The 27026-nt window shown below is 38.4% G+C and overlaps 1 protein-coding gene across 2 annotated transcripts in view; it reads right to left on the bottom strand.

Annotated features, from left to right (window-relative positions):
- Positions 1-27026, bottom strand: part of NDC1 (NDC1 transmembrane nucleoporin) — a 60012-nt gene that overhangs the window by 13797 nt on the left and 19189 nt on the right. For both annotated transcript variants that reach the window (XM_070786515.1, XM_019957434.2), the window contains exons 7-16: positions 24856-24907; positions 22685-22820; positions 21739-21831; positions 20156-20237; positions 17638-17796; positions 13140-13385; positions 12924-13039; positions 9938-9988; positions 7487-7550; positions 6666-6766 (exon numbers count right to left, since the gene is read on the bottom strand). In XM_070786515.1, coding sequence (XP_070642616.1) covers positions 6666-6766; positions 7487-7550; positions 9938-9988; positions 12924-13039; positions 13140-13385; positions 17638-17796; positions 20156-20237; positions 21739-21831; positions 22685-22820; positions 24856-24907 — 1100 coding nt within the window. The remainder of the gene's footprint in view (positions 1-6665; positions 6767-7486; positions 7551-9937; positions 9989-12923; positions 13040-13139; positions 13386-17637; positions 17797-20155; positions 20238-21738; positions 21832-22684; positions 22821-24855; positions 24908-27026) is intronic.

Raw genomic sequence — 27026 nt, 5'->3', positions numbered from 1 at the left:
AAATAAAAATACGATTCTAGAGAAACAAAAACAGTGTGACTTGTGGAAGAATACTGGTCAAGGGTCTCTGGATCTGGATCTTCAAACTCAAGAGTTCTGGCCCTCAAGAACATTCCTTTCCTCCTCTTCGTTCTTCCGTCTAACTTCTGTGTCACTTCCTAAGGGAAGCCTTTCATGACTTCACACCCTTCCTTTTAATCTCCTACTCACAAGACTAGTTAGACTTGCCTGTTTTATGTGCTTTAATCACCCTGCATTTTTGTGCATTGCGGCACTCATAATTATACTTACTTGTATGACTTCCTGTTTTACTTTCTGGTACTTATTTGTATGGCCTCCTCTGTGAGGTTACAAAGTGCTGGACATGTCTGAGCAACTGCCACTTTCACTTTTCGAGCTTCTGGAGGGCAGGAACCATGTTGGTCTTTTCTTATTCTGTATCTCAGCACACGCTGAACTGTTTGATAATTAGTATTTATTGAATATATGAACAGTATAAAGGTCAACTTCGAATTTCCAAGTATATCGAAATTTGGCCTTAGGGTGATAAGGCAAAAAATATAATAGATAGAGCTGATATCCTATATCAAGGTGACAGTGACTCTTCAAAGACTAGAAGGCTTTCTCAAAAGTTTAAAACATACTTTCAAAAATGAAAAAGTGACTGACGGTTAAACAATGTGATTGTACTTAATGACACAGAACTATACACAAAAAGATAGCTAAAATGTTGTGTATTTTAAATTTTATATGTGTATTTTAACACAATTAAAAAAAATTTTTTTTAATTAAACCATTCTACCATTTTGGTCCCCAACCTTTTACATATAAGGATCCTTTTTAAAGACTATATATACACACACACTCACTTAGACAGATAGATAGCTATCTAGTGGAATTCCATGGGACAGTAACTGTTCTCCATCCACTAATGTAGGAAATAATTCCATAAACTCAATAATGCTTTTAAATGACTATGTACTTCAATTAACCAAAACAGTATATAGAAACTTCTAAAAAATAGTGGTAACTATGTCAGACAAACATTAATTATTCAGATGATAGCAATGCATGTATGGATTCATGAACCCAATGTAATATTTGGATCTCCCAGGATGGCTTGGCTCACTATTATCAGGAACAACTGTCCTAGGATACCCATCCCTCCACTCCTTGCCCTCTGAATGGTTTGAAGAATGAAAGGCTTCCCCTTTTCTTTCATATTTTGTCTTTAATGATTCAGTAAAATGGCTGAAGTGATTGACAGTGAAAAGTAAAGCAAAAGAACAAGACAGTTCCATATAACTGTTCCTTGTGTTTGTGTGTGTGCTCAGCTGTGTCCAACTCTTTCCAACCCTATGGACTGTAGCCCACCCAGCTCCTCTGTCCAGGGAATCTTCCAGGCAAGAATATTGGAGTGGGTTTCTATCTGCTACTCCAGGGGATCTTCCCAACCCAGGGATCAAACCTGAGTCTCCTGCATTGCAGGCAGATCCTTTATCACTGAGTCAACTGGGAAGCCCCACACACAACTGTTCCTCAGTAGATCCAGAAGCCTGTATTTTATAACTTGCCTTAAATTACAGAGATATTTAGAACTTATTTTTGTTATTAAGAACAAGAATCCCCTCTACATCAAAGAATATAAAGCCAAAAACATACAACAGGACTCATATGAGTCACATGACATCCCTGTCTTACAAAATGAAGGGGTTTGTGACTATTATAATTAACTCACATCAGAACTGTCATTTAATTCAGGCCCCAGAACAGAAGCCTTCACCCATCAAACCTACCATGAAGCTATCCAGCAGTCATCCAACAAGCATTTAATAAATAAGTACCTATTATTTGCCAGGTACCAGGTCAGATGCTAGGAATACAGAAATAAGACAAGGTCTGTGACTCTACTCGTGTCTGACTCGTTGCAACCCCATGGACTATATATACATCAGCCTCCTCTATCCATGGAATTCTCCAGGCAAAAATACTGGAGTGGGTTGCCATTTCCTTCTCCAGGGGAATCGTCCTGACCCAGGAATCAAACCCGGTCTCCTGCATTGCAGGCAGATTCTTTACCAGTTGAGCCACCGGGGAAGCCCCCTACTCTGACTAGAGACGATAAAAGTAAACAGATAATGGAAATGCAGTGTAATAAAATGATGAAATGGGGGTTACAGGCAGAGCCAGAGAAAACGAGAAAAATGTGTTCTATGCAAAGAAAGAGAGAAGAGGCATCACGTACAGAGTTAGTTAGGTTAAGAAAATAAAATATACTTGGGGCAGGGGTGAAGGAAACAGAATAGTCCGTGGTGGTTATGAGTCTAGAGGGCTTATGGGGACAACCGGACAGTGGCCGAAGTCAGAATGCAGGGTCCCTTTAAGTCCCGGGAGCAAAAGGCCATAGTAACAATTCAGGTCAAGAATGCCGAGAGCCTGAAGTGAGGCTGAAGTAGGAGGGATGGGCAAGAGAAAGGGTAGGCGGTGAACATGGGATTGATCCCTTAGAGTTTTGCCAGGTGGGTGCAACTGAAGGACCTGGCAACTAGGAGGTGAGGAAACTGGTAACAAAACGGCTGAAGTGAAAGATTATAAGGTGTAACCTGGATAAGGAACAACGTATGTGTAGCTAGGGGGGAGCTGAAAAACGAAGTGAAAATATCAGCAAAGACAAAGAGAGTGTACAGAAGAAGCAAAGGCATAAAAGGCTGTGCATGGGGGAGACAGGGGCTCTTATATAGCCCACAGATCTATGGATAGGATTCAGGGGCCATGAATTTTGGGCTAAAAATGACATGTTTATCTTTACTAAGCTCTAATTAAAATTTAGCAATTATTTCAATTATGAAACAGTAAATCACAATAGCATTAGTAGTTCCTCTAAGTTTGCCACCAACAGAAATCATCAATATTTTCATCACACTAGTGTAATTATCTTTAAACACCATTCATCTTATCATTACTTCAAAATGATGAGTTAGACCCACTGATGCTCACTCACTCAGTCGTGTCTGACCCTTTGTGACCCCATGGACTATAGCCTGACAGGCTCCTCTGTCCACAGAATTCTCCAGGCAAGAATACTGGAGTGGGTTGCCATTTCCTTCTCTATTAGACCCACTGATAGACCTTGTTGTTTAATGTATTAATGTATCACAAACTTAATACTTTCAAAATTATCTTCTAATATAACTGATTTCCTTTCTAATCTGAAAGGCTTTATATTTTATGTATTTATTTTTCCCATTATTCTGGGAAAAAGTCCATGGGCCTCATCAGACTGCTAAAGGGATCTCTGGCACAAAAACATTCAAGGACTCTGGCTTAGAGGCTAGAATCCTGGACTTTTAAGCTTTGCAAGTGGAGAATACACAGGCCGATGAAGCCTGGCTGACAGTCAAAGGCTGAGACTGATGAGTGTGTGAAAGAATGGCGACAGAACACTCTGACATAAATCGCAGCAATATTTTTTCAGTCTGTCTCCCAGAATAATGGAAATATAAACAAAAATAAATAAATGAGACGTACTTAAACTAAAAAGCTTTTGCACAGCAAAAGAAACAATAAACAAAATTAAAGACAATCCACAGATTGGGAGAAAACATTTCCAAATGATGAGACCAATAAGGGATTAGTCTCCAAAATTTACAAACAGCTCATGATGCTTAACAGCATCAAAACAAACAACCCACTCAAAAAATGGGCAGAAGACCTAAATAGACATTTCTTCAAAGAAGACATACAGATGGGCAAGAGGTACATGAAAAGATGTTCAATCCGGCTAATTATTAGAGAAACGCAAATCAAAACTACAGTGAGATACCACCTCACACCAGTCACAGTGGCTATCATCAAAAATCCACAAACATTAAATGCTGGAAAGGGTGTGGAAAAACGGGAACCCTCCTAACTGTAGGTGAGAACATAAATTGGTATAGCCACTCTGGAGAACCGTATGGAGATTCCTTAAAAAACTAAAACTAGAACTACCATATGACCCTGCAATCCCACTCCTGGACACATATCCAGAGAATAACACGGTCCGAAAAGACACATGCACCCCAGTGTTCATTGCAGCACTCTTTACAACAGTCAAGACATGGAAGCAACCTAAATGTTCACTGACAGAGGAATGGATAAAGATGATGTACACATCACTGAGCCATTAAAAAGAATGAAATAATGCCATTTGTGGCAATATGGATGGACCTAGAGACTTACTTATTGAGTGAAATAAGTCAGAAAGAGAAGAAATACCATATGACATCCCTTATGTGTGGAATCTAAAATGAAATGATACAAATGAACTTACTTACAAAAGAGACTCAGGAGACTTTGAAAATGAGCTTATGGTTGCCCAAAGAGAAGGGGAAGGGGAAGGGAGAATTAGGGAGTTTGGGGTGGACATGTACACACTGCTATAGTTACAATGGATAACCAACAAGGACCTACTGTATAGCACATGGAACTCTGCTCAGTGTTGTGTGGCAGCCTGGATGGGAGGGGAGTCGGGGAGAATGGATACATGCACATGTCTGGCCGAGTCCCTGTGCTGTTCACCTGAAACTAGCACAGCATTGTTAATCAGCTATTCCCCAAACAAAGTAAAAAGTTCTAAAAAAGTAAATAAAGTGAGAAAGTCAAAGTGTGGGATAAATATCCATGTGGACACTGACTCCCTCACGACGCTCCATCTTGGGATATGGGGTAGAAAGACTGCAAGGTGGTTTGCAAAATCTGATGACTGTAGAGCATGACCGAAAGGGTGACTATGATGTTGTCTTGGGGAGAAGAGATGCCACAAGCCTCGCACAAAGAGGGGTTTTTGTTCCATTTACCGCTTCCCAAACTCTCAAAAATATACCTTTGCCTCTTTCTCCTCTGCTCCTCAAAAGTACTTTCCATTCAGCTCCATACCTTCCTAATCAAAAGTAAGAATGACTACAACCAAATAAACAAATTTGCTTTCCTTATCATGCCTAGCCATAATCAACTATGAAGAATTACGAGTTTTGATAGTGAAGAGATGAGAAGAAAGTAATTTTGGTGCAGAATACCTCTAGGGCACTGTGATCTTTGTGAAATCAACTGTTTCAACCAGCATTTTTTAAAAAATGAAATAGAATGGAAAACATTAGAATGAAGCACAAAATAAAAGGTAAGCACTGTTGTAAGCATCTTTTATTTGTTACACACACACACATCCCACCTCTATATTCTGAGTCTAATGTACTACATATCATAGTCTAAAAAGTTTGAAAGTTACAGTTCTAAAAGTAGAGCCATTCTCTCTGAAGAGAACCCTATGTAAAATAAAAGTCCAGCAGAAGACAGTAGACAAGTTCGGAGACTGGATCTGCAGCTTTCCCTGAGGTCTACTCCACTGCTAATGCCTGCAGTGAGATCACATCACGTCCCAGCTCTGCCACTAAGATGTGTGTGAGATCTGAGGTAAGCCACTGCACTACCAAGCCCCTTTCATGTGTAAGACAGGGCCGAAACATCTCCACTTTACTTCACAAGGTAGACTTGAAGTTCAAAAAAATGATGATATGAAATCACTCTGTAGACTAGGGAACATTGTACTGTTGTTTTATTTTAAACTATACAACCAGAGTGATTAAAAAAAAAAAAGCTATGCTATGAATACCAAAGATACACCCATAATCATGGTTACCCTAATGTGTGGTTAGATAAGCCAAACAGTAGAAGTTGTGGAAATAGTAGAAAATTCTTTCTTTACAGTAAGGTAGTTGGGAAGTGAACCCAAATAATAAAGCTATCCACGGGTATATACATGTCTCAAATAACATACATGAGAAAGTAGGCACAAAGAGGACAAAGTGAAGGAAAAAAATCACTGGTTCTGAAGGGTAAGACATTCTAAGAGGTAAAATGAATTGAGATTTGAAGAAAGGAAGAGCGAAGCTTGTTTTCTCTCATATCTTAAATTGCTTCCCAAGACCCAAAGATGCACCAGTTGTTATCCCTCAAACCCAGTTCAGAAATACTTTCTCCAGAAAACCTGTACACCCAAGCCCCTACCTTTAAATGCCCCCGGCCCTTAGTGTTTATACACCTCATCTAACACAGAACTAATAATACAAGGCAGTGAAAACATATCACCCAACAGGAAGTCAGGAAAAGCAGCCTAATGAAAAACAAGAAGCATATGTTTTATTTTTCTTCCTTTAAGCCTAGGACTAAACAGACCTGTTAGTTTAAAACGATGCACCCAGCCTCGTAGCAGGAATCCACTGGTCCCAGCTCTATCTTCTTAAGCCTCTAGTCGATAAGTAACTTCTTATTTACACAAGTAACTTAACTACAGGTCACTTTCAGGAGCTACAAATTATGTAAGGATGCAAACCTATAGTAATGAACAGAATTCCAATATCCTAAATAATCTGATTAATACCAGAGGTATGTCCTACAGGTTTAATATACCTTCTCTGTTACAATAAAATTAACACTTACAAATGAATTAAAAGTCTGTCTTCCTAGTCTGTCTTAGACTGTAAGTACCTGACGGTGAGAACAGTACCATTGTTTTGACTTCCAACATGTTTTTCGTTACTCAATGTGAAATGTAAGAAACAAACAGAAAAGGCTAGGCGGGGGAGAAGACAGGACCTCTACTTCCGCCCAACCCATATATTGCCTACCTCTTGCAGCGTCAACAAAGTATTAAGAATAGCTGGTAGTGTGGTCTGGACTACGCCAAATCTATCTTCTGTAAACGATGCTGCTACTAAGTGAGACAAACCTCGAGGGGAAAAGAAGAAACAAGTTAAAAGTGAATCAAAATTAGGCAAATCCACTTGCAATACATCTATCTGAGGATGAATTAATATTCTGAATGTATAGAAGTCTAAATAAAAAAGGGAGTAATAGAATAGAAAAAGAGGCAAAAGGGATGGAAAAGGTACTCAACTGCAATAGTCTTAAATAAGATGAATCTGACTTATGTTCTAATAGAAAAAAGTTCTTTTAAATAATACTGTGTTTGGCAGTGATAAAGGCTAAGAAAACAAAGCCTGATAAGGGGACAAAGTAAGGATACTTTTCATAGGGTGGTCAGGAAAGGCCCCTCTGAGGAAGTATCATCTAAACATTGAGAAGGTAGTATCTGTAAGATGAAAAGAAATAGTTTTTTAACAACTAAACCTAAGCTAAATATGTTTAAATATATTAAGCAAGTTACACCAACATAAGGCGATGGTTAAAAAACAATCTATTAATTGCAATTTTTTTGAAGTAGAGAGAGACGCAAGAACCCCAGGCTCAGTTTCTCCACTTATATACAAGGAAAAGCTCTAAATTGAAATAAACCTAAATAAGAAAAGTTTATCTATATAAAACAAACACATAAAATGTATCTGAAAATTCAAAGATTGAGATCAAAGTCCAGAACTGATCTTTCATTAAATACCTCAATATTTAATGAATAAATAAATCATTGTTGCAGCTCACTGAGACTACTTACCTTCTAATGCCCAAATATGCATTTGGGCATCTGAAAACACAGCCTGAATGGAGGCCTCTGGGTGCTGAAAGACGACAAAAACATTTAAGTCAGTTGCCCAGAAATTATCATTTCATCTAATCAACCATGTAGACTAAAATAATAAAAAATTCACAGCTGCCTCTTAAGAGCTAAGACCTGAAATTCTTACACATTTTGATTTAACTGCAATAAAGCACTCTGCTACAACTTACTGTGTGACCCCGGCCAAGTATCTAAATCTCTATGTACCTCAGTTTCTCATTTAAAATAAGTTATGTTCCCTCAACCCACCTCAGAGGATTAACATAGAGATCATTCAAGAGAATGGTTGCATGCATGCTTAGTTATTCAGTCGTGTCCAACTCTTTGTGACTCCAGGGAGTGTAGCCCACCAGGCTCCTCTGTCCATGGGATTTTCTAGGCAAGAATACTGGAGTGGGTTGCCATTTCCTTCTCCAACGGATTGAACCCACCTCTTCTGCATTGCAGGCAGATTCTGTACCACTGAGCCCCCAAGGAAGCCCAAAGAGAATGGTTACGAATGCTTTAAAAAAAAAGAAAAAAAGTACTGCCTAAGTAAGTACATACTACCTCTCCTAAAGTGTCTACCTTCAACCCCACTACAAAGAAAAACCACCCAACAGTCTTTAATACAGCAAGGTATTGTGATATGGAACAATTGGCCTGTGTAAGTGGCTATCGTAATACAGCCAATGAAGCCCATTCACAACAATAGCAAGTTAGATTTCCCAAAGTTAAGCAGCGGTGTCTACAACTTATCACACAGATCCACCTGCAAAATCAGAATCTAAAGTAGCATTCACTTCCAAGGAAAAAGGAGATCTCATTCAGCTTCTGCTCTGCCACTTACTTGCTATGTGCCCTCAGGCTAGCTACTTGACCCCTCTAAGCCTCAAGCTTCCTTCTCTGTAAAATGAGGCCAAAAAGACACCTCACAGGAATGCTATCAGAATTAAATGAGGGGACAGTTTTCCCAGTAGTCGTGTACAGATGTCAGAGCTAGACCATGAAGAAGGCTGAGCATCAAAGAATTGATGCTTTTGAAATTGTGGTACTAGAGAAGACTCTTGAGAGTCCCTTAGATAGCAAGGAGATCAAACCAGTCAGTCCTAAAGGAAATCAACCCTGAATATTCACTGGAAGGACTGATGTTGAAGCTCCAATACTTTGGCCACCTGATGCGAAGAGTCAACTCACTGGTAAAGACCCTGATGCTGGGAAAGATTGAGGGCAGGAGGAGAAGTGTGTGACAGAGGATGAGATCGTTGGATGGCATCACCAACTCAATGGATGAATTTGAGCAAACTCCGGAAGAAAGTGAAGGATACGGAAGCCTGGCATGCTGCAATCCATGAGGGTGGCAAAGAGTCGGACACAACTTAGCAAGTGAAAGGAGCATGGCACACAAAAGACAAAAGCTAAGTTTTCTTCCCATCCTTCTGAAACAACGCTCTGAATTAAAACTTCAGACAACTCCTCTTTCTCTTGGCAGAAGATGAGACACCTTTCTCAGGGGTCTGATGGTTTTCCCAGGGCTCTAATGGAGAGCCTACAGATTATTTCTGGCAAACATTCTTGCTAGTTGCATGGATATTCCCTGCTATCACAGTGAAAAAAGTTTCAAGAACTTGAAAGGATTCTTTGTGTATGTATCTATATTCTACCAGAGTTACTCAGATCTCTCTCCCCACCAGAGTAGGATCCTCAAAGAACAAAACGAGGAATGTTTGCCAATACAGACTTTCACTTCAAGGCATTAATACGAGTGCACTATTAATTAATAATGCAGTATCTGCAAAAACAGAGAAGCTAGATTAAAATAATTAAAACAAAAATTCTTTCCCCTACACATGGGCAAAGGTTTTCCTCATCAAAGGATTAACTGACACACAACAGCTGTAGCAGTGAAAACAGGAATGAATCTTTAGCTTTTACCTCTGAGATTTACTCTCCTACAGCAGCTGGGGCAGCTGACAGACAAGCTGGAAAGTCATTTAGTTTGTGGCCTAAATTACAACTTTAATCCAACACCAGTTTAACACCTGCAGTCTAACTCAGTTATCTCTCTTCTGAACACCAAACTGGCCACAATGATGTCAGCAGGACAATGAGCCATGAAGGATAGCCACGGATTTGCTCACTTTGCAGGAAGGGGCCACATCTTGGCACAAAGCTGCCTGCAGCCAAGAGACCCAGAAGGCCACTAGAGCCCAGCCTCGGGAAGTCACTGATGGAGATGCCTGTCTAGGTCAGGTACTGTTTAAAGGGAGGTTTAGTGAAGCATGATGCCAAGCTGTTTGGCTTGCTAGGATCAAACTAAATATTGAAAAGTCTAATCCTATTTGCTACTTCATTTCTTATTTTGTTTTCCCTCCCCCCACTCCCAATGTTATAACTACATATTCTTACCTTACTGAAAAAATACATTATCAGCACTCGTTTTGATAAGAAATTCTTAACCTGAGATGGAAAAAAAGGGAAGAATTATCACATGAACAGTTCAATGCTACTCAAATATAATATTACACATTTCCAGGTTCTTCCGGACACTAACTTAAATGAAACACATCACACTTTACAAAGAAAGGTAAAGTAAACCACGTAAGTAAATACCTTTGTACTATAAATTGGATAACCAAGACAGGCCATCTAATCTAAACTGCACTCCCATGTACACAGGTCTAGCCTTCAAATGAGAGCCCTGTCATAATCAAAAAGTAGTTCTGGTGACATTTCCTAAAACCATATTCTTTCTCAATTCTCTACAACTGTCCTACCCTTTAACCTCTTAATATTAATGCCAAAAAAAAGAGCATGTTTCATCTACCAAAAAAAAAAAAGAAATAGATCTTAAGACAGAAGTAGTTTTCTACTAGTTGATACTTACAAGGAAAATAATTTTCTTAGTATTAAGTTAAAAGCTACATAACCCAACTGAGCTGAAAGTGAATTCATGACACAGCAGTACTTACACACAGGGAGCCACAGGTGATGCTGATGTTTTGTAAAATGCCTTCAGATCTGCCCTCTCTATTAACTGAGCATTCTATCAACAAACATGTTCTTACTTCTCCCATCTGAAGAAATAAAACCCTTCCCTGACCTCTCAACTTCCCCCAGCTATTAGCCCATTTCTCTGGTCCCCTTACAGTCAATCTCCTTGAAAGATGTAGCTTCTCTGTGTCTTCCAATTCCTCTCCCAGCCTCTCTGGGACCCATGCCAGTCAGGTATTTGTTGCCACTACTCCACCCAATAGCTCTCGTCAAGGACTCAATGACCTCTATATTCCTAGCACACCAGTTCATTTTTAGTTTGAACCTCATGCTTCTTTTCAGACATAGCAGCATGTTTTCTTTTCAGCAGCATCTGACACTTCTGTCTGAAACACCCTTTTCTTGGTTCTTTCTCACCTTAATGATGCTCGGTCTCCTTTGCTATTCCTCATCTCCCAGACATTGTCATCAAACGGTTCCAGTTCTTGCATCTCTTTTCTTCTATATCTACACTCTCCAATAATTTTCATGGAGTCTCATGGCTTTCATGCTCTGATGACTTCCAAAATTTCAATCCTAACCTGGACTTTCCCCTAGATTTCAGATACATGTCTAATATCTTATATCACTGGATTGTCTGGTATCTCAAAATTGCTATGTCTAAAATCAGACTCATGATTTCCCTACCTCATCTCTATCAAATCTCTTTTCCAGAATCATCAGAAAGTTGCAACTCAATAAACTGCAACTACATTGTTTCAGATCCTTGGGCCAAAAGCTTCACAATCAACACTGATTCTTTCACACCACAACTAAACCATAAGCAAATCCTATCATACCTATCTTCAAAATACACCCCGACTTTGATCACATTTTACAGTCTCCACCACCATCACTCAGGTCACAGATATCATTATCCAGATACCGTCATCAAGTCACCAGATTACTTTAACAGCTTTACTACTGTCTCTCTGCTTCCACTCCTGCCCCCTGAGGATCTAGTCTCAACACAGCAGTACTTTCAAAATGTAAGGTTACATCATGTCATTCTTGCGGGTAAAACCATGCAGTAGTCATCCATCTCATTCAAAGAAAATTTCAGTCTTTACAACAGCTAATGAGCCTGACAAGCTGTTCCAGGTGCCTGCTACCTCATCTCACCACCCAGAACTATAATACACGTGCTCGCTCAGCTATCTGCCCTCAGTTCAGTTCATTCAGTCACTCAGTCGTGTCTGACTCTTTGCGACCCCATGAATCGCAGCATGCCAGGCCTCCCTGTCCATCACCAACTCCCGGAGTCTACCCAAACCCATGTCCATTGAGTTGGTGATGCCATCCGGCCATCTCATCCTCTGTCGTCCCCTTCTCCTCCTGCCCCCAATCCCTCCCAGCATCAGAGTCTTTTCCAATGAGTCAACTCTTTGCATGAGGTGGCCAAAGTATTGGAGTTTCAGCTTCAGCATCAGTCCTTCCAATGAACACCCAGGACTGATCTCCTTTAGGATAGACTGGTTGGATCTGCTTGCAGTCCAAGGGACTCTCAAGAGTCTTCTCCAACACCACAGTTCAAAAGCATCAATTCTTCGGCGCTCAGCTTTCTTCACAGTCCAACTCTCACATCCATACATGACTACTGGAAAAACCATAGCCTTGACTAGGTGGACCTTTGTTGGCAAAGTAATATCTCTGCTTTTCAATATGCTATCTAGGTTGGTCATAACTTTCCTTCCAAGGAGTAAGCATCTTTTAATTTCATGGCTGCAATCACCATCTGCAGTGATTCTGGAGCCCAAAAAATTAAAGTCTGACACTGTTTCCACTGTTTCCCCATCTATTTCCCATGAAGTGATGGGACCAGATGTCATGATCTTAGTTTTCTGAATGCTGAGCTTTAAGCCAACTTTTTCACTCTCCTCCTTCACTTTCATCAAGAGGCTTTTTAGTTCCTCTTCACTTTCTGCCATAAGGGTGGTGTCATCTGCATATCTGAGGTTATTGATATTTCTCCCAGCAACGTAAACATACAGTCAGGGACTTTTGTTTGCTGTTTTCCCAGTATCTAAAAACACACCCAGTATATATGAAGAAATCAATAAATATCTCTTAAATGAAAGAATTCATAGATAAAAGGCACTGACTGCATTAGGTTAAGCCGTATGAACTTGTAATTTGTATAACTCAAAACCAAATACTAGTAATTTCATATGGGTCAATTTGATATATGAAGCATCCCCAAAGTTTTATTTATTCCTGATGGCTTATTTATATGAGATCCTTGATGTTCTCAATGCTATCAGATCAGATCAGATCAGTCGCTCAGTCGTGTCCGACTCTTTGCGACCCCATGAATCACAGCTATATGTAAATACAAACCCTCTCTCTACCCGTGTCATCCTACCTGTTCACGTTTATTCTGAATCCATGAATAAATCACGTTGGGCTGTCTCACTGTCTTACCCTCAGCACTAATAGAGGTAGATGGAGAAGGATTAGAAAATTCAGTCATTTGCTGATCTACAAAAAAAAAACCAAAACACCAAGAAGGCAAAAACTTAGGCTATATGATTCTCTGCAACTATGACATTTCAAATTTTAGAAAATAAACGGTCCTCACCAGAAGCTGAAGTCCATAATCTTGGCCCTCTTCTTGTGAGCTGAGGACTCTGAGGTGACCCATAGCTTGTGTTTACATCAAAAATTCCAGCCATCCGGTTCACTACACTAGAGCCAAATGGAGTGCCCAGGGGACTTGCAACATCAGGAGTAGATAATTTTGAGGAGAACAGTGATGTCTTAATTAATGATGGCATTGAAGGCCGAGGCATCTGGCTAGATTTGGGGGTCTGAAACGCAGTTTCTTCTGTAAAAGAACAGATCCAGTGCTGAGAAGAGGCAATCTGATCGAAGTAGGCCAGAGTGGAGGTTCTCAAATTCTACACACCTCAATTCTTTGCTTAACTCATTTAACCAAGGCTCAGTAGATTGTTTCCACCTAGGTTTACAATTTCAACACCTAGATTTTACTACTGCAACTTGGTGACCACTTAAGGAGCTTTATACATCTTTTTCTGTCAGACTGGTTCAGCCTCTCTTGGTTTTTTACCCTAAACAGATATCTTCATCTTCCAGGTCAATTTCTCCAACTCTAAGCTGCACTGAATGAACTTATATTTTATATTTTATTTTTAAATGGCAACAACTTTATTGCATTAGTATATGCCCTGGGTTACTGTATATTCTTACTGTAACCATTACTTGGACTGTAACCATTACTTGGCAAAATCAAATCTATAGTGTGAAAATGTACAGAGCACTAACCTTATCCCATTTTCCCCAGAGTTCTTTAAAGTTAACAAAAGTCACACCAGTGATTAACTTGTCTAGGATTTCTACACATCTGTTCTGTAAACAGCTTCTTCAAAAATTATCTTATAACTCTACCAATTATACAGTCTCTTGTACAAAAATAATATCTTTCTGCCACTCCAGCACAAAGCACAAAGACAATAAATTATACTAGTATTCTATCTTTTTAATAAAACTGGCATAAGACACTAAACATTTATAAGAACAAATTTTCACTACATGACTTTTTAAGGGTAAACGACAATAAGAAATAGCTAAAGATTCAATTTAAAAATTAAAACTGGCGGGGTTTTTTGTTTTTTAATATTTTTAATTCTATTTATTCATTTGACTTCGCCAAGTCTCAGTTCCCACACTCAGGATCTTTGACCTCCATTGCAACATGTGGGATCTACTTCCCCACCAGGGACTGAACCTGGGCCCCCTGAATTGGGAGCACAGTCCTAGTACTGGACCACCAAGGAAGTCCCAGGATCAGTGCTTTCAAGTTTTGTAATTATTCCTCAAACTAAAGGCAAATTCTGACTGATGGGATATGACAACAATGTAAAGAAATGACTAATCCATATTTGCTCAGACCCAGGATCCCCCCAACTCAGAACTACAATGATCTTTCTAAAATGCTAATTTAATAAAACTATAACTATTCAAATTCTCTAATGGCTCCACATCTTTACAGGACCAACTTTAAACTCCTCCTTCCATTATCAAGCATCATCCTGCTCATTCAGACTTCTTTTTAATAGTTACACTGTCTTGTCATCGTTTGTGTGCCTCCCACTGAAAGGTCAGGCCCAAGAATGTTTCTGCATCTTTGATTCTCTGGTAGTGCTTGGTACGTGGCAGTCATTCAATAAATACTTGTTGAATAAATAAATGCTAATCTGAATGTTGACAACATCTGAAACACAGTAGAATCTTTTAAAACCTGACATTCATGAACTTATCTAAATCACTTTTCTTTTGCAATCTCTTTGTTTGTGGTCTATGAAGCCAGCAGAATAATGAAATCAAAATCAGAGATATGTTTCCTTTGGCCCATATTGTGATTTTTTTACATATCAAGATTAGTTGTCAATGTTTAAAAAGTGGTAGATTTCCCCCAAAACTTCTTCAGCTGTCTCTTTAAAAGAAAAAAAGAAAAAGACCAGAAGTTCAGACTGTTGTTGTTGTTCAGTCACTCAGTCCTATCTAACTCTTTGCGACCCCATGGACTGCAGTACACCAGTCCATCACCATCTCCCGGAATTTGCTCAAACACGTGACCATCGAGTTGGTGATGCCATCCAACCATCTCATCCTCTGTTGTCCCCTTCTCCTCCTGTCTTCAATTTTTCCCAGCATCAGCGTCTTTTCCAATGAGTCGGCTCTTCAAATCAGCTAGCCAAAGTATTGGAGCTTCAGCATCAGTCCTTCCAATGGATATTCAGGATTGATTTCCTTTAGGATTGACTGGTTTGATCTCCATGCTGTCTAAAGGACTCTCAAGACTCTTCTCCAACACCACAGTTCGAAAGCATCAATTCTTCAGCGCTCAGCCTTCTTTATGGTTCAACTCTCACATCTATACATGACTACTGGAAAATAGCTTTGACTATAAGGACCTTTGTCAGCAAAGTAATGTCTCTGCTTTTAATATGCTATGTTTGTCATAGCTTTTCTTCCAAGGAGCAAGTGTCTTTTAATTTCATGGCTGCAGTCACCATCTGCAGTGATTCTGGAGCCCAAGAAAATAAAGTCCGTCACTGTTACCATTGTTTCCCCATCTATTTGCCATGAAGTGATGGGACCGGATGCCATGATCTTAGTTTTTTGAATGCTGAGTTTTAAGCCAGCTTTTTCACTCTCCTCTTTCACCTTCATCAAGTGGCTCTTTAATTCCTCTTCACTTTCTGCCATAAGGGTGGTGTCATCAGCATATCTGAGGTTATTGATATTTCTCCTGGCAATCCTGATTCCAGCTTATGCTTTATCCAGACTGGCATTTTCACATTATGTACTCTGCATATAAGTTAAATAAGCAGGGTGACAATATACAGCCTTGACGTACTCCTTTCCCAATTTGGAACCAGTCTGTTGTTCCTGGTTCTAACTGCTGCTTCTTGACCCACATCCAGATTTCTCAGGAGACAGGTAAGGTGGTCCGGTATTCCCATCTCTTTAAGAATTTTCCACAGTTTGTTGTGATCCACACAGTCAAAGGCTTTAGAATAGTCAATGAAGCAGAAGTAGATGTTTTTCTGGAATTCTCATGCTTTTTCTGTGATCCAGCAGATCTTGGCAATTTGATCTCTGGTTCCTCTGCCTTTTCTAAACCCAACTTGTGTATCTGGAAGTTCTTGATTCACATACTGTTGAAGCCTAGCTTGAAGGATTTTGAGTATTACCTTGCTAGCATGTGAAATGAGTACAATTGTGTGATAGTTTGAACATTCTCTGGCATTCTTTCTTTGGGATTGGAATGAAAACTGACCTTTTCCAGTCCTGTGGCCACTGCTGAGTTTTCCAAATGTGCGGGCATATTGAGTGCAGCACTTTCACAGCATCATCTTTCATGATTTGAAATAGCTCAGCTGGAATCCCATCACCTCCTATGGCCCACTTGACTTTGGCTCTAGATGAGTAATTACACCATCACAGTTATCTGGGCTGTTAAGATTTTTTTTTTTATAGTTCTTCTGTATATTCTTGCCACCTTGTCTTAATATCTTCTGCTTCTGTTAGGTCCATACCACTTCTGTCTTTGATCATGCCCATCCTTGCATGAAATGTTCCTTTGATATCTGCAATTTTCCTGAAGAGATCTCTAGTCTTTCCCATTCTACTGTTTTCCTGTATTTCTTTGCACTGTTGACTTAGGAAAGTTTTCTTACCTCTCTTTGCTATTCTGTGGAACTCTGCATTCAGAAGGGTATTTCTTTCCTTTTCTCCTTTGCCTTTTGCTTCTCTTTTCTCAGTTATCTGTAAGGCCTCCTCAGACAATCATTTTGCATTTTTACATTTCTTCTTCTCGGGGATGGTTTTGGTAACTGCCTCCTGTACAATGTTACAAACCTCCAGTATCAGAAGTTCAGATATTGGGCCCAAATTCTCACCTGGGAACCATGGATCAAAGCTAACCCATAGTTTTCCATTTCAGATGAAGCCTATGCCCCCAAGTGTACCATGGTCCTCACCCAGCTAGTTCTGCCCATTTTCTTTAAATGCCTGGCTCCCAAGGCATCAGAACATTAAGTCTTTTCCTCAGTCTTACATTCCTAAGTATCACCTACTTAAGCTGTTTTGTGAAATAGCATAGGTTCCTCCACCTCTACTTCTTCCTCTCAGCTTTCATCTTTCGAACATTTAGCTACCTTAAAACAATGAATGTGACACCCCTATCCCTAAATCACTGAGTCACTTCAGTTGCTTCTCTCTGGCACTCCAGCAATTTGCTACCTCTGGGATACTGCAATCAGAACAGCATCCACTACTGCTTGTAAAGATTGACTTGACTCTGTTTTAGGCTAAACTGAAGTCTGCTGTTTAAAGATCAAATGCGTTAACCTTTTAACACTACCACCATCTACAATGATACTCAGGCGGCCTTTTTGGTTCAGTACAATATCCCATATATTGGATCAATTCTGCCTAAAAATATATACTTCACACTTACATACAATCTAATCCTTAGATTAACTACTGTTATCCTTCTTAGGAAATAGAATGTAAGTGCTTTCCCCTCTCTTAGTAGTATAAGGATTTACCTGGAGAATTCAATTTCTTAGCTTCCACTGGGTACGATGAAGACATCACTCTCCCATTGGTAGCAGCAGCTTCTTGGTAGAGCACAAGTTTCTGAGTCATATCATTTAAAAGATTCAAACACTCTCTTGAAATAGCTGTCCAATTGTGGGGATGTCCACCTAAGAGGTCCAAATACCAGCTTTTAAAATGAAGATAATCTTATAGTATCCTCTCAAAATGGGGAGAAATATCAATGAAAAATGCTTATTACATTTTGTAGTGGGGCCCACTTTTCTACTATTAAGCCATTATTTATACTCAAGCCATCTAGTAACAGAAATTCGATAAATATTTGGGTGAAATAATTTTCCTAAGTCTACAAACAGAACTCTCAAATTGACTGCTAAAATAAAGCCAAACACAGGAACACGATTTGAGTGAAACAGACCCAGGTTACTTCACTAGCAATACTGGTCGGACCAAAGACTAAGACACTGAGCCTGTCTAATGAGATGCACCCCATGGCCCCCAGTGACCTTTAAACTGCTGTGGCTGACCTACTGTGCCTCCTTACATTTTCATTTGCAAAAGAGCCCCTATTTGCTACTGTATCTACAGAAGTGACACATTATTTGATAGTGATCATACTTTATACTTACAGGGTTTATGAATCTGCTATCCTACTACTGTGATCTACACTCTTAATTCCTTTCTCACTATCTTTTGATTTCTAAAACCTTTTATCTCCTATAGTTGTCATGTAAAAATCAACTGTGATTCACTGTGTGTTCAGAACAGCAGAGGAATCCACTGAAAACTGGTTTATCCATCCTGGGTGCCAAATAAATCATTCTCTCTTCGCTTAGGTCCCTCCTTAAATCTTTCCCTCTATTCACAGCTCAAAAGAGAAATACCACTTAACCTGAAAACAAACACAATATTTCAACAATAGGCCCCAGGATGTTTTATTCAGCTATAACTTAGGACCACAAAGGAACTATTTCATGGTCCAATTACATTTTTTTCTTCCAGTTTTGAAATATAATTGACACACAGCATTATATCAGGTTTAAGGTATATACAGCCTAATGATTTGACTTCCATACATCATGAAATGGTAATCACAGTAAGTTTAGCGAACATCAATCATCTCTGACAGATACAAATTAAATAGAAAAAAACCATTTTCCTTGTGATGAAAACTCTTAGGATTTACACAATATCTTTCATATATAATATACAGCAGTGTTAATTATATTTATCATATTACACATACATCCCTAGTACTTATTTATCTTATAACTGAGAGTTTGTGCTTTTTGATTGCCTTCATCTAATTCTCTCTCCTCCACCCTTCACCTCTGGTAACCATAAATCTGATCTCTATTTCTCTGCCCAGTTAATAATATGTCCTTTAGCAAAGAACAGGCCACCCTGTTACAGTTAACTTAAATATCTGGTGAAAACATTTAGTGTATAGGGAATTCTTAAGTAAACCTAAGCCTACTAGAAAAGAATTGCTACAGTTAATTTTCACAGCATCAGCAGTGGATTGTTTTTCATACTGGGAAAGATTAGGGCAAAAGGAGAAGCGGGCAACAGAGGATGAGACGGTTAGATGGCATCACCAACTCAAAGGACATGAGTTTGAGCAAACTCAGGGAGAGAGTGAAGGACAGGCAAGCCTGATGTGCTACAGTTCATGGGGTAGCAGAGAGTCAGATATGACTTGGCGACTGAACAACATAAAAGGAGAGGGATTTTATTTTATTACCACGTAGCATGTAACTATAGGTTTATTTTATAATGTGGGAATTGACAAGTTTGGCCAAATAATGAAGAGCTTATTAGAGAGAGAGAAAGCCACCCGGTTCTGTCCCTGCTGGTGCTGGGCTGGAAGGTTTTCCTTCTAACAACTAGGCAGAGCATTACTGGCACAGCTGCAGCCTTGAGGAGCTTGGCAGTTACAATAGAGAAATGCTCCAGAGCTGCCAAGAGCCTCCCTGGACGGATCACCATCAAATCTAGTTCCTTTTCACACTGCTTTTTTACAGGGAGGCAAAGAAGCATGGCCGGAATAGGGAGCTCCACACTTAAGAGTCAAGCGACAGAATTTCTTAATTCCAACTCTTGACATTAACTTTATTAAGCCACTTAATCTCTCTTGAGACTTAGGTCCTCCATAAGAGAATCAGACCACTTGATTTTTAAGACCCTTTGTAGCATTAAAACTTCTGGGATTCTTAAACTGTACCTTTCTGCTCTAAAACTGTCAGCCTACCTCCAATTTCTTGAGGTGAAGGGAAGAGGGGGGCGGAAGGAAATAACATAAAAGTTGAAAAATACTTTCCCTAGAAACATAATTTTTAACCACAACAATGTGAACACTTAGCTGTATTAGATTCAAATCGATTCTTTAACAGACTCACTGATGTGTGATGTTTTAATAAATACATCTCACTCAGCAAAAATTTTAAGTAGATTGCTTTCTGCACATACATACTCAATTCCTATTAGGTCTATTACTTTTAGCAATACCTGGTTGGCTAAGGCTAAACACTTCTTGTCTTCGTGAAGGAGAATATTGAGAAAGCAACATCAGGTCCTGCAGGGCCAAATACTGAAAGGAAAGAAAATACACATTATTTAATTTTTTTACCCTCTATATAAAATCTTATTTATGAATGGGGCTCAACACTACACATCTAAGGGGAAATCAGCTGAGATTTTTCATGAAGGGAAGACTTTTCAGAACCACACCTTTTCCTTCAAGACTTTCACTCTCCTGCCTCTACCCTCCGTAGGCTACCCCAGGCACTATGGGCACCAGCTACAAGGAACTACAGAAAGGACTGTGTTCCTTTCCACCCTGTGGTGGGAAACATAGAATGTCACTTCCTCCTGGAACTTCCCTGGCCTCCCTGACAAAGACATACTCACACAGCTCTCAACCGCTGTACTCATGGTAATTTATATTAAGTACCTACTTACTTGTCTCACCTGGTACCAGCCACCAAGCTGTGAGGCAGGGACAACACCTTGCTCACTACCACATCCAAAGGTAGTACCCAGCATGCAGCAGATACACAACATACTCTGTGCTTCTTTATGATAGATCTTCATTTTGTTCCCTGACAAACCACTTCACTCATCATTCAAGACACCATCCCTTCTGTGAAGGTTTCTTGTTTGGGTCCCAAGCAGAGTAAGTGGTTCCTGTTGTACTTACCACAGTAAATTTTCCTTATTTTGTATATCAGCCTGATCCAGTAGGTTGTGCTTTGTCTTATTCATCATTACACCCTAAGCAACTAGCAGTGACTGACATGTGCCCAATAATTACAGATCTGTTAAATAACCAAATGAGTATCTGATATTTTTGTTTATCTAATAAACTAATCATAATTGATATTTAAGGGTAATTAGAACCTCGGTGGGTCATTTTCTTATTAGTTTACAACTTTTCTATAGTATAATCCAAACTCTAGGTTCTACTTTCATTCTTTTTTAAGTACTATGAACTTTTAACAAGATCACATATATTATAGTTCTACTTTAAAATTTCAAAATCAAAATAATTTATTTTCACTTAGGTTGATTTAGAAACATGTTACAAATTCTTTAGACTTTTGATTAAAATTTGTTTCAGATTATCATTATTCAAACTTTAAGAGAGTTCATTAACTACGTACTCTCTGTTTGATCATAACAAACTTTCTATGATCATAATAGTCAATGATACTCATGAAAATATTCCCTAATCCAGTGACTAAAAAAAGTGTTTTGTTTTGCTACCATGAGGAATTTCTGAAAAACCAATGTATATCATTATATAGCATTATATGTCATACTTGAAACATTTTTCTATCTCTCCTAAACATAGAAATAGTCTAGCTTATACATATACATTGCAATATATATTTGCATTTTAGTCACTTGGAATGAAAGCTGGAAAAAGTAATAACATTCAATGTAGCATGTAGGTGATTTTTACAATACTTTTTACAGTATTAGAATATTCTAGACCTTCAAAAATATATAAATGTGTTAAATACAAAGATCATTCCGTAAGATAAGTTAGAGATGACTGTGTAAATACACAAAATGCATAGCTCTGATACCTTTATGATGAGGGGAGGATTGCTGTTTAAAACTTTCGGGAGGCATTCATCTGAATCTTCTGAAAATGGTGGTTGAACAGGGAACAGATGAGCCTATCAAATATAATTAAATATAAAGACTATGCAATGTCTTGTTTTCATGACAAACTACATTCAGTATATTAGCACTAATGACATTCAGTATGTTTAGTACTATTTGGAATTCATTATAAAGAAGACAAGACAACCAAATTTAACATCTTTAGTGTTCCTTACAAAAACAGCTAGCATTAAAATTATATATACTCAAATACACTACTGTCTAAAATGTTACTTTCCCAAAATTACTGGATCCCTGGCTTCCAATAATAGAAACAAATTTAAGAAACAAAAATTCTCTGAAGCCACTGAAGGATACAAATCTACAGAAATGGTAAAATAAAACAGAAACACTCATTTTCCAAGACGAACATTTGAATGATGAAGACAATGCTATTCCTATTCATTTTAAATCATTTCTTCAATATAAATTCTAAAATTTCCTTCAAAGAATATGTATTTTTATTGCCTCATATTTAAATATTTTAATAGTACCTATATCAATAGCATATAAAATTAATTAAAAATGCAGGCCAATCTAGTATACGCTCAATAGAGAAATGGAAACTTTCCGAAGAGAATTACAGTAGAGATAACTCATAGCAAGTTTAACTAACTGTTCATTCAGTTTAGTTTTCTAACATTAAGAATAAATACTAATACTTTTCCTCAGGAAAAAACAAAAACAAAAAACACTATAATTAAATGATGGTTATAACTGACACATTTCTTGTGAAGTCGCAGGAAAAAACCAAAACCCAACTTCACAAAATGGCTTTGGGCACAGCAACATGCTGCTGAGCGTGCTACCAAAAATAAAACTCTGCGGTCCAGAACAGAGACGTGCTGACAGAGACTCAATACTAACCTCTGTGGCACAGATTTTGAAGAGTAGCCATGAGACGTACCAAGTCATCAGGACAAAGACACCACACAGCCAGACGTGGTAGAGCAACGAGAGATTCAAGAGGCCCCTCACAGTGTCAAGAGGCCTATGAAACTGCCTATGAAAACAGAAATCACTACTTAGTCCTGTGGGAAGACTACAATCTAAGCATTTAAGAGACCTGGGGCCCCAAACTGAGAAGCAAATCCTGTTTCTAAACAATAATGATGACAAATTGGTCTTCTTTGGTACTCTATACAGTTCTCTCACTAATACTTTCTTATAAAGAACACAAGGGAGCCTTGAGGAAAGAGTAGACCTAAACTAGCTCTCAGTTCCTGGCATTTCAAATCCTCAATGCCATTTTCTATGACAGAAGACGACTCCCCAGGAGGCTGGGTAAAATTTAGTCATGTTGTTTTGTAGCCTGATACTTAAAAACCGTTCAACAAGATCAGCACCTCTCCTGGACCAGATTTCAACTCCATCTGTATATGCATAAACAGTTTCCTAAAAGTTAAGGGCAGAAAGTTCTATCTAAAAATAACAAACTCTACTTTTAAAACCATTTAAGAAACTTTGTTAGAATGCTAAATAAAGAGAACACAGGCAATCTTACCAAAACCTTGAACAGCTCAATTTGCAACATCATCATAATTCTACAAACAAATAGGACTGGAACTTCTGACTCTGCTGTTTGTAAATGCTGTGATTTTGTTAATCACTTGACCTAACCTACCCTCAGTTTCCTCATCCACATGGTGGCATAATCTCTTCCTTCTATCTCTTAGGGCTTTTAGGAGATTTAAAACAGTTTATGTTAAGAGTGCCCAGCATAGTACTTGACACTCCTTGGGGCTGGGAGAGGGAAGGGGGGAAATAATTGTTTTTTCTGCTTTTAAATAAACATTACTGAGGACCTGGCCAACGTTAAGAGCAGAATACCATACACTGCCATGGAAGCAGAACATTTTTTAAGGGAAAAGAGAAAAAAAGTATTATGTTAAATTTCTATCAAATATCATTCTTTTTCTATTTGACCAAGTTTAAAATCTGGGCTAACATAATAAGTGACCTGCCCATTTGGTTTCATATCTAGTGATTAAGCAGACGACCATAGTAAATTTTACCAAGAAACATTTACAAGTTAGGAAATGAAATCTACAGTGCAGAAATCATAGTATCTCAAACATTCATAAATGTTAACATTCTCACTTCTCAAAAGTGGTAGTAGTTAAGGGACCTCCCTGGTGATCCAGTGGCTAAGATTCCATGCTCCCAATGCAGGGGGCCCAGGTTCAATTCCTGGTCAGGGAGCTAGATCTCACATGCCACAACTAAGACCTGGCACAGTCAAATAAGTAAAGAAATATTTTTTAAAAATACAATGAAAGTGTTATTTTTTTTAAGTGGTAGTAATTAAGATCATACAAAAAGTATCACGGTGGAATAACCAATAATTAAAAGAACAAATAGTAATAGAGAAGTTTGTATTTTTTTGCCAAATAAAAATTAAAGCTTTACCTATATGCAAAGTGCACGTGGAAACAACTGGAACAATAAAGCCCAGTGCTTTATTTACTCCACCGCTACTTAGGAACTTCAGCTGGCCACATGACACAACTCAAATCTGGTTTCCTCACAGGCAAAATTAAGAGTAAAACCACAGTATGGTGCTTATCTACTATAACATAGCATAGAATGATTACTGAGGAGAGAAACAAGAGAGGTATGCCTATAGAACTCAAGTCCACTTATATAAAAGCTATACCTAACAAAAAAGGAATTATCACTGCTTATTTTGGGGGAAAGGAACTGGGTGACTAGAAACTGGGTCCAACAGAGTCACTGTATACCCTTTTATATACCATTGGGATTTTAAATTATGTTAACTATAAATATACATTCAAAAATGAATACAATTCTTTTAATAATATTTTTTTGGCCATGCTGCATGTGGGATCTTAGTTCCCCAACCAGGGATCGAACCCATGCCCTCTGCATTGGAAACATGAACCCATAACCACTGGATTGCCAGGGAAGCCTCTGAATACAATTTTCCTTCATGTAAAGGCTAAATTTAAAGTAGCAAACAACTAAAAGGATGGAAACAATTCAGATAATTAAAATTAGACTTGTCATGTGACACTTACTCATCTATCCGAAGGTCCATGGCAGTGCTAATCCAAGCTTTGGGAATATGACCTGAGAGGGGGAAGAAAAAAAAAAATACCATGCTATAATCATATAAAATTAACAAAATAAACCATCATGCTTTGGAATATGAGATTGATGAGATGACCAAGTAGACACAAAGACCTCAGTCAAAATGCTAGAGTTGGATTAGGAATGGGCAGGAAAAGAGAGTAATTTCTAGACAGTCCTTGCTTTTCACAGGTTCAACATATACATATTTTAATTACTATAGTTTAATTAAATAACACCAGCTCTCAACAACACAATGCAAATTTCAGTTACTGGCATCAGCTGTATCCAACTGAATATAGTACTCTAGTTTTTCAGTAGTACACAAATCAGCATATAGACAACAGCTGGACATTCTTTTTTTCAAAGTCTGTTAATGATTAGTCACATCTCTTATTCAGTTCTGGCACAGACAGCAGAGCATATAGTTGTGCTGCCTCCTTATCTCCCATGATAAATGCTCATGACATTTTACAAAAATGAAAAACTGAAAGAGGAAACTGGACAAAAAGACTAAAGTGCAACAAAGAAAGGAAAAGTGTTAATACTGAAAATAAAATCTGAATGAAACACAACTGGAATTACAGAAGAATTAGCTGACCATGGATATGCTGAAACAGCTGCTATGTCAGCCCAAAGGGTACCAGCCAAGCTGACTGCAGTAGGTTAATAAAAAACAATGAAGTGTTAACATTAAAACGACAACAATCCATTTTTCTACATGCTTTTAATAATTAACTAAAGATTTTTAACAGCAGACAACACAATGGTCTATATACAAATAGAACAATTTTATAAAATTATTCCACAGAAAAAAGTAGGACCAGGAAATGTTCAGAAACAGTATGAAAAGAGTATTTATTTTAGAATGCTGGATTTTGTTTATATTAATGTGTTGCTATTTGCATTAAAGTCTTCCACTCAACTTGTACTGCTCATTATACTAAATAAGCTGCATCTTTGTGCTTAAAATTCACGTTAGTATATTCTATAGTATTTCTTTGTGTGTATGATCAGTTGCTCAGTCATGTCCAACTCTTTGCAACCCCACAGACTGTAGCCCACCAGGCTCCTCTGTCCATGGAATTTTCCAGGCAAAAGAATACTAGAGTGGGTTGTCCTTTCCTACTCCAGGGAATCTTCCCAACCCAGGGATCAAATCAGAATCTCTTGCGCTTTCCTGAACTGGCAGGCGGATTCTGAACCACTGCACAACCTGTGAAGCCCCATAATATTCCTTGAGCAACAAGAGATTTCTGTCATATTAGTTATTGTTGTTCAGTCACTAAGTCATGTTCGACTCTTACAACCATGAACTGCGGCACGCCAGACTTTCCTGTCCTTCACTATCTCTGGAGTTTGCTCAAACTCATGTCCATTGAGTTGGTACTGCCATTCAACCATGTCATCCTCTGTTGCCCCCTTCTCCCCCTGCCCTCAATCTTTCCCAGAATCAGGGTCTTTCCCAATGAGTTGGCTCTTCACATCAGATGGCCCAAAGTACTGGAGCTTCAGCATCAGTTCTTCCAGTGAATATTCAGGGTTTATTTCCTTTAGGATTGAACTCGTTTATTAGTAGCAAGTTACAAAAATGTTATAAAAAGGAATATGTTATTATAATGACCAAATGATATACAATATTTTCTTTTTTTAAAGAATACATTTTTTATGAGATAAAAACACATAAAACTTCTCATCATAAAAAAAGAAAAAAAATTTACCATCGTTAACCATTTTTAAGTTTATAAACACTGTACGGTGCCTTGTGACACAACAGATCTCCAGATCTGTTTTACCTTGTAAAACTGAAATTCTATATCCATTGAAGAGAAGCGAAAAACAAGGAAGAAAGGGAAAGATATACCCAAACAAATGCAGAGTTCCACAGAATAGCAAGGAGAGATAAGAAAACCTTCTTAAATGAATAATGCAAAGCAGTAGAAGAAAAGAGCAGAATGGCAAAGACTAGAGATCTTTTCAGGAAAATTGCAGATATCAAGGGAACACTTGCAAGAATGGGCATGATAAAGAACAGAAAAGGTAAGGACTTGATAGAAGCAGAAGAGATTAAGAAGAGGTGGCAAGAATACACAGAAGAACTATACAAAAAAGGTCTTCA

Source organism: Bos indicus, chromosome 3 (genome assembly GCF_029378745.1).
Source record: "Bos indicus isolate NIAB-ARS_2022 breed Sahiwal x Tharparkar chromosome 3, NIAB-ARS_B.indTharparkar_mat_pri_1.0, whole genome shotgun sequence".
In the NCBI taxonomy this organism is placed as follows: Eukaryota; Metazoa; Chordata; class Mammalia; order Artiodactyla; family Bovidae; genus Bos; species Bos indicus.
Note: the sequence above shows the minus strand (reverse complement) of the source record. Positions and strands in the feature narration are given on the sequence as shown.